Source organism: Arvicanthis niloticus, chromosome 1 (assembly GCF_011762505.2).
Source record: "Arvicanthis niloticus isolate mArvNil1 chromosome 1, mArvNil1.pat.X, whole genome shotgun sequence".
Classification (NCBI taxonomy): Eukaryota; Metazoa; Chordata; class Mammalia; order Rodentia; family Muridae; genus Arvicanthis; species Arvicanthis niloticus.
In genome coordinates this window covers 140067044-140084317 of record NC_047658.1, presented here as the reverse complement: position 1 = coordinate 140084317, position 17274 = coordinate 140067044, and the positions used below count along the sequence as shown (strand labels likewise).

The 17274-nt window shown below is 37.4% G+C and overlaps 1 protein-coding gene across 1 annotated transcript in view; it reads right to left on the bottom strand.

The window, feature by feature from the left end:
* Positions 1-368: 368 nt before the first annotated feature.
* Positions 369-17274, bottom strand: part of Pten (phosphatase and tensin homolog) — a 70567-nt gene continuing 53661 nt past the window's right edge. The window contains exons 6-9 of the mRNA XM_034488286.2: positions 12881-13022; positions 7847-8013; positions 5362-5586; positions 369-3826 (exon numbers count right to left, since the gene is read on the bottom strand). Of these exons, the coding sequence (XP_034344177.1) occupies positions 3641-3826; positions 5362-5586; positions 7847-8013; positions 12881-13022 (720 nt within the window). The 3' untranslated portion in view covers positions 369-3640. The remainder of the gene's footprint in view (positions 3827-5361; positions 5587-7846; positions 8014-12880; positions 13023-17274) is intronic.

The following is a 17274-nucleotide window of genomic DNA, read 5'->3' as shown; positions in this document are numbered from 1 at the left end:
AAGCCACAGAACAGACCTGAGACACCAAGCCCATTCTTGGGTGAGGGCTATCTTCAGACATCTGGCTTTATAAAAGAGAAATAAATAAGCACTGTTTTCCAAGAACCTTGAACTTTTTTACTGTGCCTGGAATAACTTATTAAGTGGTGACTAAGGCTTAAAGTGCTCTTCTTAACCATGAGTAGACAGGTATGTGTCTACCAAAATGACAGAAAGATGCTTTGCTCGGAAGGAAAGCAACGAGGGGGAAATAATGGAAAAACATACAGAAACTCTGTGATTGTATTCGGCTGCCCACTGCTGAACATTTTAATGGATTTAAGCAATTTGAATTATAAATACTCTCATTTAATAAAACACCCACACAATGACAAGAATGAGACTTTAATCAGTTTTAAGTGGAGTTTATAACACTAAGAGATAAAGGGTTGTTAACAAACACAGTAACAAATGGACATCTGATTGGTATGAGGCATTATCCTGTACACGTCATATTTGTGTATCCTCAGTGCATAGCATTTACACACAGAGCCACTGCTGCACAGCACAAGAGTATCTGAAGAGGCTGAATCAGGGTAAGGCTGTTTTACAGACTGGAATTTTTTAGTATATATATTCTATATGAAAACAGATCGAACTTTTGAACTGGCAGGTAGAAGGCAGCTCTGCCCCCGTTTAGTGCACAGATCCGCCCCTTCCATCGCATGCATAACACACTAACAGTATTTAAAGGTAAACGAGGCACTTTGTGGCAACCACAGCCATCGTTATGAACATATTGCACAAATTTTCTAAAACTAAACATGTAACTTGTAACTTGTAACCTACTTTTATTTTTAAAGCTGAAACATTTGATGCTGCCGGTAAACTCCACTGAAGTTTATAACCTGTGCCACAGCAAAGAATGGTGACGCTATTTAATTCAACTACCCTTTTACAATTATGGCAAAAATGTCCAAGAGGAATTACAGAGGACTTGGGATGTACGGGGCCCAACTGTAAGCCTTCTTAAAGGTGATGCCTTCAAGTCATTTCAGACACATAAGCTGCTGCACATCCAAAAGGTCTAGAAAAGCATTCCAGAAACACGGGAGAGATTACCTACAGAATGCATTTCAGGCTAATCATGAATACTGTCATAAATAAAGTTTTAATTAGGACTCAAAACCCTTTCAGTCATAGCAATTCTTGTCAAATTCTATGGGGATGGTAACTGAAATAAAGTAAGGAGAGTATGTATAATATATATATTTATATATATAATATATATATAATGCCATTTTTCCATTTCCAATGACTACACCATAAAATGTAAGCAAGGCTTCTCAAAAACACTGAAACATTCAAAATCAAAACCCTCATTCAGACCTTCACATTCCAAAGGAAAAATATTAACAGTGCAACAGCCCATTGTAATGTCATTATTCATGACCTGGCCCTCTGTGTTACATATTGGAACAATACAAGTTATAGTTTAGCATGCTGTGCCCAAAACTAACAAAGAACAGTGTTTATCGCTATCTCCAAAACATCAACAGCTGCTTTGCATTTTAGTCAGTCACTTTCAGCTTTGAGGAAAGACAAAGGGGTATACAGATTTCAATGGTGAGATCTTAGGAAAAGTTGTCTCTAACTTTATCACTGTATCAACAGTCAGTCAATATTCATGTATCAATGTTTAAATATAAATGTGTAAATCCTAAGAGCTTTGTTACACTTTTAAAAACTTTACTGGTTGAGTGAAACTGATGAGGTATGGAAAATACATCAACATTATTTTCTAAGGATACTTTAGATGACGTTCTGTCTAATCTACTTACCATCAAACTATAAATGGTTCTCTAGTGGGTCCTATGCAATCTGTACTTGTAAATTAACTAGGTCAGACCACAGCTAGTGAACAATTTCAGCACCAATAAGTTATTGAAAATGGGACTTCACACCATTAAGAAATATAATGGCTGGATATTCAAATGTCAAGGTCAAGATATAATTTGAAAGACACCAAATTCCCAGGGGGAAAATCCTTTTTAATAGTATCTTCACATCACCATCACAATAGCAGTTGTACTCTTGCTTTAAATTGTATGCAGTCTGGGCATAGCAAACATATAATGATATTTAAGAAGTAAAATTGAAGCCCTAATCCCAACTCTACCACTATAACGAAGTGACTCAACACTGCACATTTAAGAAGGTCTATTCTTCCAATAGCAAGTTGATAAAGCATCTGGAGGATAATTTCTACTAAAAAACTTAAATGCCTTATTATTCGTGCAGTGCTGAAAATTTACTGCAACTCTAATTTCTTTTTTAACACAAACAATGACTTTTTTTTAATATACACATTATATGTATTCAGTATTCAAGTAAAATTCCCTAACAGTTAATGACATTTAAAAAATGTGCAAAACTGCAAAACTCATTGTAATAGAATGTGTAAGGTCAAAAGGGCAGGACATCTGACAGCCACTGGACTGAGGACGCGCATCATCAATCTCTAGGAAAAAAAAAAACCTGCTTACTGTTGAATCTCAAGTTGAAATTTCCTGTGAAGAATTACAAAATATTTAATGAAAAAAAGAAACTGGCAGCCAGCACATGAAGCATCCACAGTAGGTATATGATTGAAAATTAATAAAAATAAGTGTAAGTTGTTGACTGATGTAGGGACTAATAGCATCTGACTCTTAGCACTGGCCTTGATTACATAGGAGATGGAGCAGTCATTATAACTGAGAAAGTATACTGAATAAATCATTGTCAAATTTTCTGTTTCCAGCCCATTCTTTGTTGAAAGCCTCCACATTTGTATGGTTACGTCATTGTTGCTGTGTCTCATTATCTATGACCACCTTATTTTTATATCCCTTCATTTGTGGATTCTTAAGATGCTGTAGACGGTTCATTCCTGTACCCCAATACAAATGTACTCACTCTAGCTGCCTTTTCTAGCACCAATATGCTCTTTAAAATGCACAAACAAACAGCAGGACAGCGGCCAATCTCTCAGATGTCCAGATTAGTAAGTGGAGCATGCTAAAGAAAGGTGCATCTAAGGAGCTGGAGATGGAATATGGTCCAGAGCCCAGCTAGAAACATTCCTTTCTGAGCATTCCCTCCATTCCCCCAACCCAAGTACATGCATTAGAATGTAGCAAAACCCTGCAGAAACTTCTCTTAGCCAACTGCAAACTTATCTGTTGCCACAAGTGCAAAGGGGTAGGACGTGAACCGGGGAACCAGAGCTCTTCAGCCACTTCAGCTGGTGACAGAAAATAAAGAAAAAACTCCTACGTATGCACATCGGCCTGTCTCCACTTTTTATAAAACTGGAATAAAACGGGAAAGTGCCATCTTTTATTTATCCTAATTGAATTTTAAATGTCCTTTTGACACAAAAAGGTATATACATGACACAGCTACACAACCTTTTTAACTGGACAACAAGTGTCAAAACCCTGTGGATGTATAGGGTGAAACAGGATTGGTCAGGAGAAGAGAATTGTTCCTATAACTGCAATCTGACACAATGTCCTATTGCCATTTAAAAAAAAAAAAAAAAAAAAAAAAAAAAGGTCCATTTCAGTTTATTCAAGTTTTTTTTCATGGTATTTTATCCCTCTTGATAAGAAAAAAATCAGACTTTTGTAATTTGTGAATGCTGATCTTCATCAAAAGGTTCATTCTCTGGATCAGAGTCAGTGGTGTCAGAATATCTATAATGATCAGGTTCATTGTCACTAACATCTGGAGTCACAGAAGTTGAACTGCTAGCCTCTGGATTTGATGGCTCCTCTACTGTTTTTGTAAAGTATAATTTCACCTAGAGAAAGAAAGTTTAAGATGAAAATCAACAATTAGAATGAGTTTTACATTAGCAAAGACATTCTGTTTTTGCAGATTTACTTGAAAATACTATAACAAAATGAATTCTGAAGGGCACTGCTTTTCAGATGACCTTAAGATTGCCTACTGTGCACTCAAAAGACACACTGATGAGTTGAGAGCTATTTTTAAAATACATCAGCCATAAGCACTGTATAATTCTATAAAAGTGCAAACTGAAGGCAAGGAACTCACTAAATCACAAAATTCAATTTACAAGCGCTTATGTTTCAAAAACATTTCTTACAATCTCTGAGACAACTCTATGTTTACATTAGTGATACTATACAATACTGATTAATACAATAAGATCAACTAGCTCTAAAATCTTCATCGAACGCAAGTATGGTGGTAGTTAACAGACCACTCAGTGGTCCAAAGATGGATCAGTGGCCTTTATATGCATGGCTGCAGTTCTTAAGTATTTCCACTTTCAAAGAAAAGAAACAAAACCCAGAAGTCCAGGCAACATGCTAAAAGACAATCTCTGGTGAACAGCTGATGGACAAGATTTAAATCAGATCTCTACTTTTTCCCCCCATTATTCAAATCATTATTAAGTTTGTCTTATAACCAACATTTGCTTTAAGAATCCCCCTTCAAAGTATGTTAGTAATTTTACCTCGGCTCCCTCCACTTCTTGAGCCCACCCAACCACCACCTCTTATGTGCGCTGACCATCAGGATCACACTTCCTCCCACTGCCACTTCAACCCCATCGCCTCTCCCTAGAACCTGAGCCAGTCTCAATTAGGAAGCAAACTGGATGGTTAAAGACCATCTTCTCTGAGATTACATCTTCTCTGTGCTCAGCACTCCACACCGTCACATCAAGACTGGGCTCCTGTGACTCAATGGAAATGACTTCAGCCACTGAAATATACCAAGCTCATTCATGCCTCAGAATTCTTTTATCTACTCTTCCTCCATTTCCCAGATAGCTGTTCTGTAGGCCGTGTACAGTTTACATGTGTAAATGTGCTCATTTCACACAGACAGCCCTCTTCACACACACCATCCACCTGACCAGACCACCTTTGTCAGCTGCATGCTTCCTAGTACTTACTTTGATATATTTGTTCAGGGACAATGAAAATAGCTTTTATCTACAAGAGTTCTTTTATACTTTATTTTTTATTGATTGTTTTGTCTCTATTTAATAAGTATTAGCAGTATTATTATCTTATAATAATAATATAATCTGGTTAAATTTGTTACATGTGAATGAAACAAATACAAAAGAATGAAAAAGGAATTTTAAAAGGTAAAAGGAAAGTCTCAAAATGAGGAGGGGAGAAGAAATAATGAGAGCAAGTGGAGTAACAAACAGAAAGGAAAGGCTACGCGATCCGATCGCTCGGCAAGGTTACACATTGAACAATAAAATTAACAATTAAACAGCGTCTAGTTCTTCAGCTTCACGATCGGAATAAAACACACCCTCCCTCCCACCCCAAAATGGTTTTAACTGACCTTAAAATTTGGAGAGAAGTATCGGTTGGCCTTGTCTTTGTTTGCTTTGTCAAGATCATTTTTTGTTAGGGTGAGTACAAGATACTCCTTGTCATTATCTGCACGTTCTATACTGCAAATGCTATCGATTTCCTGATCACAAAGACTTCCATTTTCCACTTTTTCTGAGGTTTCCTCTGGTCCTGGTATGAAGAACGTATTTACCCAAAAGTGAAACATTTTGTCCTAAAAAGAAAAAAAAAAAGAAATGAAAGATGTACTTCACTTATTTAAAAATGTACCACAAATAGTCAACATATAAACCAGATATGATCTGATATTCTAAAGTGAAGGCAAACATCTTGTGGAATATTCTTATTCACTAAGTCATCTTTTCTAAAATTTTAAATAAAAAATATAATCAAGTAAAATCTGGTATCTTTCTTAAAATCCTAAGAAAACTACTACTTATTAGAATAAGAATATTGCATTTTAAAAATGTCCTGAGTTTATGTGTATGTAGATATAATCAAGGGTCAGGTGTTGCTACTTCAACAAAAGCCCTAAAAACTTTAGAATAAGTTCCCTATGACAACTACATTTTTGCCTGGATATATGTATGTGCACCATGTATATGCCCGGTGTCCATGGAGGCCAAAAGAGCGATTCAGAACCCCCAAGGACTGTTGTTACAGACAACGTCTGGGTGCTGAGAATCAATCCTGGGTCCTCCAGAAGAACACCCAGTGCTCCTAACTGCTGAGCCATGTTTCCAGCCTTTTTAAAACCTTATTAATCTCAATTATTTTAACAAGTTGTTCAGTTGGCAATTATATTTTACTTAGAAGAAACAAGGTAATATTACTTAAACTTGCAAAATGTAGTTCACTGATATGCACTGATTTTCTAAAACTGTTTTTATTTAAATCAGAACAGGCATGTATTAGTAAAGAAAAGCTATGATAAATGGAAATTTATGGAAAGTAATCTAAGATATACAAATATATTATAAACATCCAACCTTCAGAGACCAGGAGTAAGAAACAGCATATCTCTAAAACCACAAGGAGATGGTGAGGTAATTATCTATTTTTACAAACAACATAAAGCCAAGAGAGGTGGCTCATGCCTATGTTCACAGCACTTGGACAGTTAAGGCAAAAAGACTGCTTTATCTGAGGCCAACCTGGGCTACTTAGTGAGTTCCAGATCAGCTTGAGCTATAAAGAATATGTCTCCAAACAAACACTAACAAAGAAAAACAAGGAAAGAAAACACACACACACACACACACACACACACACACACACACACACACACACACGCGCGCGCACGTACACTTTTACATGAACCAGAATCTTACAAGAAGTAGGAGATATTGGGTAATGACGGCACAGGCCTTTAATCCCAGCCCTTAGGATGCAGAGGCAAGTGGTCTCTGAGTTTGAGACTAGCCTTGTCTACAAAGCAAGTTCAAGAGAGCTAGAGCTGCAGAGAGACCATGTCTCAAACAAACACACAAAGGAAGTAGAAGGGAAAAAAACCAAAAGCCTTCTAAATACTTAATTTTTGAAATATTTTCTCACATTTATTGTAGTCTCAGAAAATAAACAAAAAACCAGTAACTCAAAGATATTTATATTTAGCTTTTTTCTTCATGAGAGGTAGAATTTTAGTCCATGATAAAAACATTAATTTGGTTAATTTTGTGATTTTTCTTCTTTAACTATGTAGATCTTAGAAAAAGAAAATTATCTCTCCCTGATAAATTGACCTGACATTGAAAAGTTTTATATTAAGTGAGATCTCCTTTTATTGCTTTTATAAAAACCCTGAAGACTGAGAAAATGAAATTCCCTTCCTGGCCATCCATGTACTATCCTGTGTGCTTCACAGGAATTGATTCTGCACAAATCTGGTGTCTTCCTCTGTTACAAGCTAAAACTTCTACACCTTAAGACTCATTTTAATGTTCACATTCAACTAAGGATACTCCACCAAGGAGAAAGGTTCACGCAAGCACAGTTCAGCTGAGCTCTCGCCTTCTTCCCCTGTTATGTTAAGCCTCAGCCACCCTGAACGTCTATGTTTAACTGTATCAGGGCCCCTACCTTTTAATTACTTCTTCGTGGCCATTTCTTTCAACTAAATAAGTAATGCTGACTAAAAACCCAGTAAATCTCAGGAAACAAAATAGAAAATAGTCTAGTCTCAAGAAACATAAACCCAAATGGTTAAAACATGGCTTCTGCTGCATAAGATCACAGAACAAACCAAAAAAAGCCAACAAAAGAGGGGTTGGAGTGGGCGGCTCCGCTTACATGTCTCATCAATGCCACCGAAGTAAAGTGTCTGCCAAGCTAACAAAACAGTAATCAGCTCAGTAGATGGCAGAGAAATAGTCTCTCCTTACAAAATCATTTCCTAACCAAAGGCTTTAAGCAAAAGGTCTGTGGTTACTCATTAAAGAATGGCTATTTCTACACAATAGAACTGAAGTGCAAACCTTTTTGAGCATCTTGTTCTGTTTGTGGAAGAACTCTACTTTGATGTCACCACACACAGGCAATGGCTGAGGGAACTCAAAGTACATGAACTTGTCCTCCCGTCTCGTGGGTCCTGAATTGGAGGAATATATCTTCACCTTTAGCTGGCAGACCACAAACTGAGGATCTGCATGATTAAATACATATAGAATCATTTCACAAGAAAAGTCTTCAATACTCAAATTATCAGAAACTATTTTAATGATAAAATAAACAGAAATATACAAAATGATAATTCTTCATATTGCCTGCTTATCTAAAACAATTAGAAATAAAATATGTAAAACCATAACTAATCCAAGTAAGAACTTCTTCAATTTGAACCCTTAAGTAAAGTTCTATTACAGATATGAAAATGATTTGCTACTTCATAAACAGTAAGTTTTAAGACTAGACTCTAGCAACATATTTATATCAAAGCTTTACATTAACATTATGCAAAAGACTCATCATAAACTACTTTAAACATAAAATAACTTAAACAATTTCCTGGGACTTTTGTAGACTGGATAAAGGCAACTTACGAGACTTTTTTAATAACCTCTTAAGCCTAAGCCTTTATAATACACAACTATAAAACACTGATTATCTATCTTTTGACCTCCAGTCCACAGGTTTTGTTTGGTTGGTTGGTTTGTTGGTCTGGTTTTGGCTTTTCAAGACAATTTCTTTGTTTAGCCCTGGCTGTCCTGGAACTAGGTAGGCCAGGTTGGTCTCCAACTCAGAGACCCCCTGGCTCTGCCTCCCAAGCGCTGGCACTTTTAAAAGCACGTGCCACCACCTGACACCAGTCTTATATTTTTTTAACCTATTATTTTTATTAATTCTTTGAGAATTTCAGATAAACATTCACTGTATCTTGATCCAACTCACTTCCTACTTCTCCCTCTAACTCTTCCTGGATGCACACCCTAGTTGCCTCCCCAATTTCATGTCCTCTGTGGTTTCTTTTTTGAGAAACTCAGAGTCCAATGTGTGCTGCCCATATATACACATGGGTATAAGAGCCCATAATCACAAAGTCACAATCATGAGAAACAGAGAACAAAATATCCTAGATGTCTACAGAAAATGCAGTAAGCTCCAAGGGAAAACTACAACAGAGATTTTTCTTCTCTAAACACCGCTTTCATCAACAATTATTTGGTTCTAATCTGGGTCTATTTTAAAATCATTGCTTAAGTACAATTTCACAAACATCATTATGATTTTGACTGGCAAGTCAACCAAAAGATGGTTAAAGATGTGGAAATGAAAAGATGTTTTATTTCTAAAATGTACTCAAATTCACTTATACTAGAGAAAAATGGGAGACCCGTCTGCTAAAACTAGAGAGTGTGTGTATTATTTCTTTGAAGATGAAAAGCAGTTTGTAACCAATGTGACCCATGACTGGGAACAATGTGCAAAGCAAGCCAATCTAAGTAAAATGTCTGATAATAAAAACATAATGGTTTATGTATTTAGTATATAAAGGCAATACTGCAACATCTCATGGAAAATAGGGTCCTCAATAAAAACATATGGGGTTAATGGGGTTATTCTGACATGGATTAATAAGACATTTATCATGAAACCCATTCCCAAAAGGAGAAACATTCCATCAGCAATCTGTCAATACATTTTCCTTAGCTCAGAATTTGGTACTACTGATTTTAGGATTAAAGAAGGAAACTGACTGTATAATTTGGATTTCAACTAAACAACATCTCTAAGGTTTGAACAATTGTCATAAACAACTGACATGTGACTAAAAATCCATAGTACTTAGGACATCCTCTAAAAACAAGCTAAAATAATTAGCCTGGCCATGCTGCTTGTTGGCTGAATGTGAACTGTGGGACTTGGGCTTAGGAGAGCAGTTGATACTTTATACAGGGCCATACTAATAGCAGCCTAGAGGACAGTGGTACTGAGAGTGATGCAGATTATGACAGGTTGGGGCACAGGCTTGGTAGTGGAGTACTTGCCTTGTGCACAAGACCCTGGGCTCCACCCTCTGTGTGTGTGTGTGTGTGTGTGTGTGTGTGTGTGTGTGTGTGTGTGTGGGGGGTTGGAGGGGCTGTTGAACGATTTTAACTTGTGGCATTTTGAATGAAAGTGGTCACCATAAGGCTCATATATTTGAATACTTGGGTCATTAGGGAGTAGCACTATTTGGGAGGGATTAGGAGGTGTGGCCTTGCTGCAATAGGTGTGACTGTTTGTTTGTTTGTTTGTTTAAGAGGAATTAAGTCTCTAGAGGTGGGCTTTGGGCTTCAGAAGGTCAAGCCAGGACCAATGTCTCTGTTCTTCTTGCTGCCAGCAGATCTGAATGTAAAACTCTCAGCATCATATTTCCCTGTGTGCCACCATGCTTCCTGACAGGTTGATAATGGACTAATCCTCTGAAAGTGTAAGCACATCCCAATTAAATGCTTTCTTTTATAAGAGTTGCCTGGTCATGGCATCTTTCCCTGACAATGTCCTCAGCTGAAGTGTTACAATAATGAATCAACAGCAGCTTTTCCTAAGGCCACTGAGAAAAACGACCTCCTGTATACCATGAGTTTCCCATTGGGATGGAAGTCCTAACATCAAAATTCTAATATTACTATAGTCTTCTTAACTTCCGAGATGCACACACATCTGAAACAGCCTCTGCTATGTTAACTATGTTCTGAAGAAATGACAGGATCTGGACTTGACAATAAAGAATGAGAGTGCATCCCGACAGAGAAGCAAACTGATCATTTTTATTATACAGCAATTTCTCTTCACTTAGAAAAAGATAATAATCAAGAAGACAAATGCTGCCAGCTCCTGGTCCTCTGCACAAGACACTATACCTTTTATCACTAGTTCTGTATGTTTCACTCATGCCTTCTCCTCCTCCTCAACCTAACTTGCCTGTCCTCTTCCACAGTCTTCACCCTTTCCTACCACAACAACATACTAAAGGTTAAATGACTATCTTGTTTCTGATACTATTATGCTTACCCCAAACAGATATGACCTCTCACCTAGACTTGTGCCTACACTCACATTCACCAAGTATCGTACGTAACTACTGGGTATCTTGAGCTGGAGACTGAAGGCAATCCTGCACTCTAGCTCCAGTCAAGCACTACACCACTGAGACAGAGCTGCAGCCCCACTGCAGATCTTCATAAGCACCTTGTTTTCATTAGATTTAAAACAACTTTAAAGCAAAGTGATAATATTTTTGTCTCCAAATCTCAAAAATTATTTCAAGTCTATTAAATCCCATTCAAGATCCTGTGACAGCCAATCACATTTTCTATTTCTTGTCCAGCTCTTCTGATTGTTGTGCTTGGGTCACCTGTAATATTTCCTTCACACTTAATACCAATCCAAACTGCATGTGTTCTCCAGCAACAGACTTTCTTCATGAAATTAAGTTTCCAAAACCTTTTTGTGAACATGGCAGTTATGGTTTATACATATGAATCCCATGAGCTATATTTTAATATGACTTCAATATATAGTATTAAATCCCAGCACATAAATAACTACAAAATTTAAAAGATTAAAGAGATTTAGTAATCAATATTTTTAAATCTAGAGATGTAAACACAATGTTGTGTGACTAAAAGCCAAACAAAACAGTTTAATCAGACAAGCAAAATAGAACTGACAAGAAGTGAGTTCCTAGTGAGATTCCAGAGCAGAGTTTTTCCTTATTACCTCTGTATATACCGCCTCAGTTTGGCTCTTATATCAGTATCTAAACTGTAGGAAGAACATGAGTACTCATCCTTTTTACTTCTCAATGAACCTAGTGAAGTTCCTAGGCCAACTGCTTTCAATAGTCTACTGTATCTTGTACTCACATTTTAAAAATTATATTAATATAATTAATTAGTATGAAAGTTCCTTAGAACTTTACAACAAGCTATATTAATAAATCAGAGGCCTTTAGCAAAGCTGCCGTACTCATGGGCAATCACATGTATCTGACAAAAATACATGACTTCAAGAAATTGATTTTCTATATAAAAATTATTTTAGAGAGAACAAGTTAATTCACCAAAGTATTTCACAGAGACGAAAAACTAAAATCACTGACAAGTTGCAAACATCTGTAAAATATAATATCAAGAGATTCTAATAAGTGATATCTATCTGGTACTAGGACATTATGTTGAAAACACAAATAAAATATCTTAAGTGTAAAACATGACTGACTACTTACTCCCAGGTGGCACTTAGATGTTCAGTGTTTTAAAAAAAAAAAAAAAAAAAAAAAAAACTGTCACAGAAAAAAAGATATTACATCAGCCTGGCCTTATAGGGCTGCATAAAATTCCTCCATATATTTTCCATACATATTCATTCTCCCTTCATTAAGTAGCTGCTTTGGGTCCAGGTATTATTGGGTTTCTTATTTCTAGAGTTCTGTACCTAAGAACTCTAGCCAAGAATAGAAGGAAAGGAGAACAAGATCAAAATGACAATATTACCTTGGTGGGAGGTAGGCCATTACAAGCAGACACCGGTGTAATAACTTCATACCTATCAAGAGTTCTTTATCTTACTGACAAGCAAACTCATCGAGGAGATGACATGGCCAAGTCACAGGCTGAGGGCTGGAGCTCAGGGCTACGCCCAGGCTTTCTCCATACATCCTGACTCACACACCCTTTTATTCTATATTTGAAGGCTACCTCTGTGGCCTGTCTTTCTGTCCCCATGACAGTGAACATTTGTCTCCCTCAGATGAAAGACCTTGCCATGGCCAGAGGCCATTCTCACACTGGCCACTCAGAGCATCTTTCAGTTATTCTGTCAGACCAGAGACTGCATCTGGTGGTTGTAACATGGAATATTTTCTCCCATAAATATAACTGACTTCAAGAATACCAAAATTCATTGGGTTAGCTTTCTTAACCCAATGAGCTGAACAACTGAACTAATTTAATTCCAACTTACATTTAGATATGGTTAAAAAAAGTTTTCCGACACATAGAAAGATGAGAATTTAGAGCACTTACTGCAAGTTCCGCCACTGAACATTGGAATAGTTTCAAACATCATCTTGTGAAACAACAGTGCCACTGGTCTGTAATCCAGGTGATTCTTTAACAGGTAGCTATAATAATATACATAGCGCCTCTGACTGGGAATCGTTACTCCCTGATTTGGGGGGGTGGGGGGTTGGGACAAAAGAAAAAGAGATGTCAAATTCAAAACAAAAATTTCATTCAAGTTATTATACAAAATTGCTATAACGGGGTTATTCCAAAGTTTCTCCTTAAGTGGCTAGCATTTAAATCTAACTCAATATTAGAATAAATAAGAGCAATAACAAAAGAAAAGAAAATATCAGATATTGTTAAAATGTAGTTATTAAAAACCTCATTTATTCAAATATTAAATAATGCTCTGATCTATGACCTCAATAAGCAAAGGCCACCATGTATTCAAACAGCAGCCAATGGCCTCTGTGCTACAGCTACATATACCCAAGGTTCCTCACAAAGATGGGTTTATTGGGGGTGTAAGTTTCACAAACCTGCATACCTACTTTCTAAGCAAAAGCATATCAGAATCAGCACACTGGAGAGAAATGTGCTGCCTCTGTGCAGAAAAAGCAATAGAAAATGAGATTCTGACCTTAGAATCCAAAAAAAAAAAAGCAGTTGAACAATATTCAATACAACCTGTTAACAGAGGCACTAAGGGGTATCCTTGTGCTACAGCCATCCCTTGGAGAAACTAGGAAAGCATAAAATGGCTTAGAAAATATTACAAACATTGAAAAGGCATAGTTCACATGACATTTAAAGGGGGAACCTAACCAGGAATGATGTCCCAAGCCTGAAATCCTACCACTAAAAGGGCTGAAGTAGAGGAGTGCTTTTCAAAACTAGCCCAGGGTTTATATAGTTCCAAGCCCACCAGAAACCAATCAACCAATGTCTACCTTTCTAACCCCCAAGTCACAAACACAGGAGGCTGAGATGGCTCAACCAGTAAGCATGAATGAACCAAAACCCACATATATGTTTTTTTCTTAGTTCTTTAAATATTTTGTGAGTGTTTTGCCTACATATATGTATGTGTGCCATATGTATACCTGGTGCCCACAAAACCCAGAAGGCATGCCATAGAACTGGAGTTCCAGATGTTTATAAGCCATTGTATGGGTACTGGGAATTAACCCGAGTCCTCTACAAAAGCAACAGTGCTCTAAGCCGCTGAGCTGTCCTGTCAGCCAACCTACACCATGCATATACCCATTTTTAAAAGGCACCATGTAACTATACATGTGCTTATAACATCCGCACTGGGGAGGCAGACACAGACAGATTCTTGGGGTTTACAGGCTAGCTAGCCTAGCCTACTTGGTGAATTCCAGACCTATGAGAGACCCTGTCTGAACAAGATGGACAACACCAGAGGATGGACATCCAAGGAATAAATGATCATTCCTACATATACAGACACACACACAGATACACACACACACCATGTAACAATTCATTCACTAATGAATTAGTATTTTTCTACTCACAATATAACTTAGTAAAAAAGAAAGCAATATAAGGCAAATAATAAGCATTAAGTCTAACAGTTTAAAACACACAGCAGTTTTGGCATGCACTACCCACTTGTAATCTTGGTCTTGGTTACAACTGAGATCATAAGTTCAAGGCCAGCCTGAGGCCCAGTCTCAACAAACAGAATTGCAGAAAATGGGTATTTTATGTTAATAAGAAAAGGGTCTTTAATTTACTGATGGAATCTAAACTTCTATTGTGCTAAAAACTCTAGACATAAACACCCTTCTCTTCTGCTGGTGAAGCAGAATGTATAAAAGCTAGAAAGTATAAAAGAAATACAATGACCAGCAAATACTGGACTCTGGCCCCTTCCTCCCTCCCGCCCCCCCGCCCCCCCTCCCTCCCTCCCCCCGTCCCCTCTCTCCCTCCACCCCTCCCTCTGTCTCTCTGCTCTACATGTGTATCAAAATGAATAAATGGCCGTTTACAACCCTACAATCCTAGAACTCAGGTGGAAGAAAGAAGCTGGTGGATCTCTGTGCACTCCAAGCCAACCAGGGCTACAAAGAGAGGCAGACCCCCATCTCAAAAACAAAAACAAACGCGGTGGTGGCACACGCCTTTAATCCCAGCACTTGGGAGGCAGAGGCAGGCAGATTTCTGAGTTCGAGGCCAGCCTAGTCTACAGAGTGAGTTCCAGGACAGCCAAGGCTATACAGAGAAACCCTGTCTCAAAAAAAACAAAACAAAAAAACAAAAATGGATAAAAACCACTTGAAATCATGATTTGCAATTTAAGATTTTGGCTAGAATGGAAATCACATACTTAATAGTCAAAATATTTGAATTCTGACAAAATATAAACTTCAATGTGCGTCTTTAAAAAAATTTGTACAGTAACATGAAGCTTAATAGAATTTGCATGAGGATAAAACAGTAAATCCAGTTACACAAAAGAAATTAAAATAAACAAAAAAATACAAACACTAAGTAACAGTTATAGAAACGATAGTTGTATAAATGTTGGAATAAGTTAAATTTTATTTCTCTATGTCTGTCTGTCTGTCTGTCTGTCTGTCTGTCTTTCTTTCTTTCTTTTTGAGACAGGATTCCTCTGTGTGCATCTCTAGCTATCCTGAAACTTGCTTTGTAGACCAGGCTGCCCTGACCTCAAAATCCCAAATTCACAGAGACCACACTCTGCCTCTGTCTCCTGAGTGCAGGCATTAAAGGCGTGCAACGCCACTACATGGAATGTTTTCATTAAAGAGTATCCTTAATATTTAAATTTAATATAAAGTTCATATTAAAGCACCTTATTAATGCAACTGCAGCAAAGTTGTGACTGACAGTTATGGAGGTCAAGTATAGCATAGCTAAGCAAGCTAGGGAAATCACCGGACAGAAAATGGGTGAGGACAGTTGTTTTTAACAACATAAATTTCTGAACCACATTAATTTATTTCTAGCCAAAAGATTAAATTAAAGAAAATTTAAGCTGTATAAAGCACATGGAGCATATGCCTGCAGTCCCAGCTCTTGTGAAGATGAAGCACTCTGGGTCAAAGTCAACCCCTGGGCCACATGAGACCCCATCGTAAAATCTTTAAACAATTATTTAAAAAAAACTCAATGCAAGTCGTTAAGAGCAGGTTGTCAAATTAGTAGCTGATAACGTTCAGATGGTGTTTGTCTCTTGCTCTCTAGTTTGGTACACATTTCACATTTGTGCACAGCAGTAAACAGTTCTCAACATTATAGGTTCTCTCAAGCGATGGGAAGGACCACAGTTATCACAAGCATGTGATAACTCATCCTTTTGAAAAGAGTTGGGTTGATATGTAAGTAAGCAACACTCAGATCAACAGCAGTTGTGTGAACAGAGCTCACAGAGCTCACAGGCAGTAGTAATGCAGAGGGAAGCCCGCACCACGCAAAAGCCTAGGCAGCAAGGCCAGAGTGTCGTACACCAGCTAGGACTGAACTGCCTGGCTAAACACAAACACGTGCTACATTATTCATCTTTGCATCAGTTACAAAAACCCAAATTAACCCTAAACACCATTCAAAAAACACCAGCTCTGTTTCTTGTAGTCAGTGTTCAATTTGCTAGTCCAACTCGGTCACCCTTTCCTCAGTTCACTCAGTTATATTTTTGTTTCATTTTCTACTGGTGAATAATCTTAATGTATCTTTCTTTAAATGGCTCAAAATCATTCAAGAAAATGGCTCTAAATTTCCATAATGACTAAAGTTGAATTAAACTTTAAACTGCAGCTCTACTCAGCTGTCATCACAAACAGGTAATAGGGCTGTACTTTGAAGGCTCGTGGGAATTTGTAGTTAGTCTAATGAGTTATTAACCTGAGTAAGTGGATACTGCCAAGCATTTCATTACTTTCTTCAGTGTGTACATATTTTACTTTGTGCCTCCTTAGACTGTATTGAAGATTTCTAACACTGTTGTTCTCTTCTTGTTTTCCTTTTCTAGCTTCTGCTTAACAAATATGCATCCTTTTGACACAGAAGTCCCTAACAGCTCACTGTCCATGTGAAGGATCTCCTGTGTTAGTCTAAAATGACGTCTCTGATCAGTTTTATGGTTTTTATTATAATGCTATTGAGATACTAAAAGCCTGTCACCTGCTTTGGAATTTTAAATTTTCCTAGTGTATTCTTCATTAATTCTTCTCTTTTGGTTTTTCAAGACAGGGTTTCTCTGTGTAGTTGTCTTGGAACTCATAGAGAGAGATCCACCTGCCTCTGCTTTCCCAAGTGCTGGGGATTAAAGGTGTGTACCACCATGCCTGGCTGGCTCTTTAAAAAACAGACTTATATGGAGGACATACATCTTTTAGATGTATAATACCACCATAAGACTA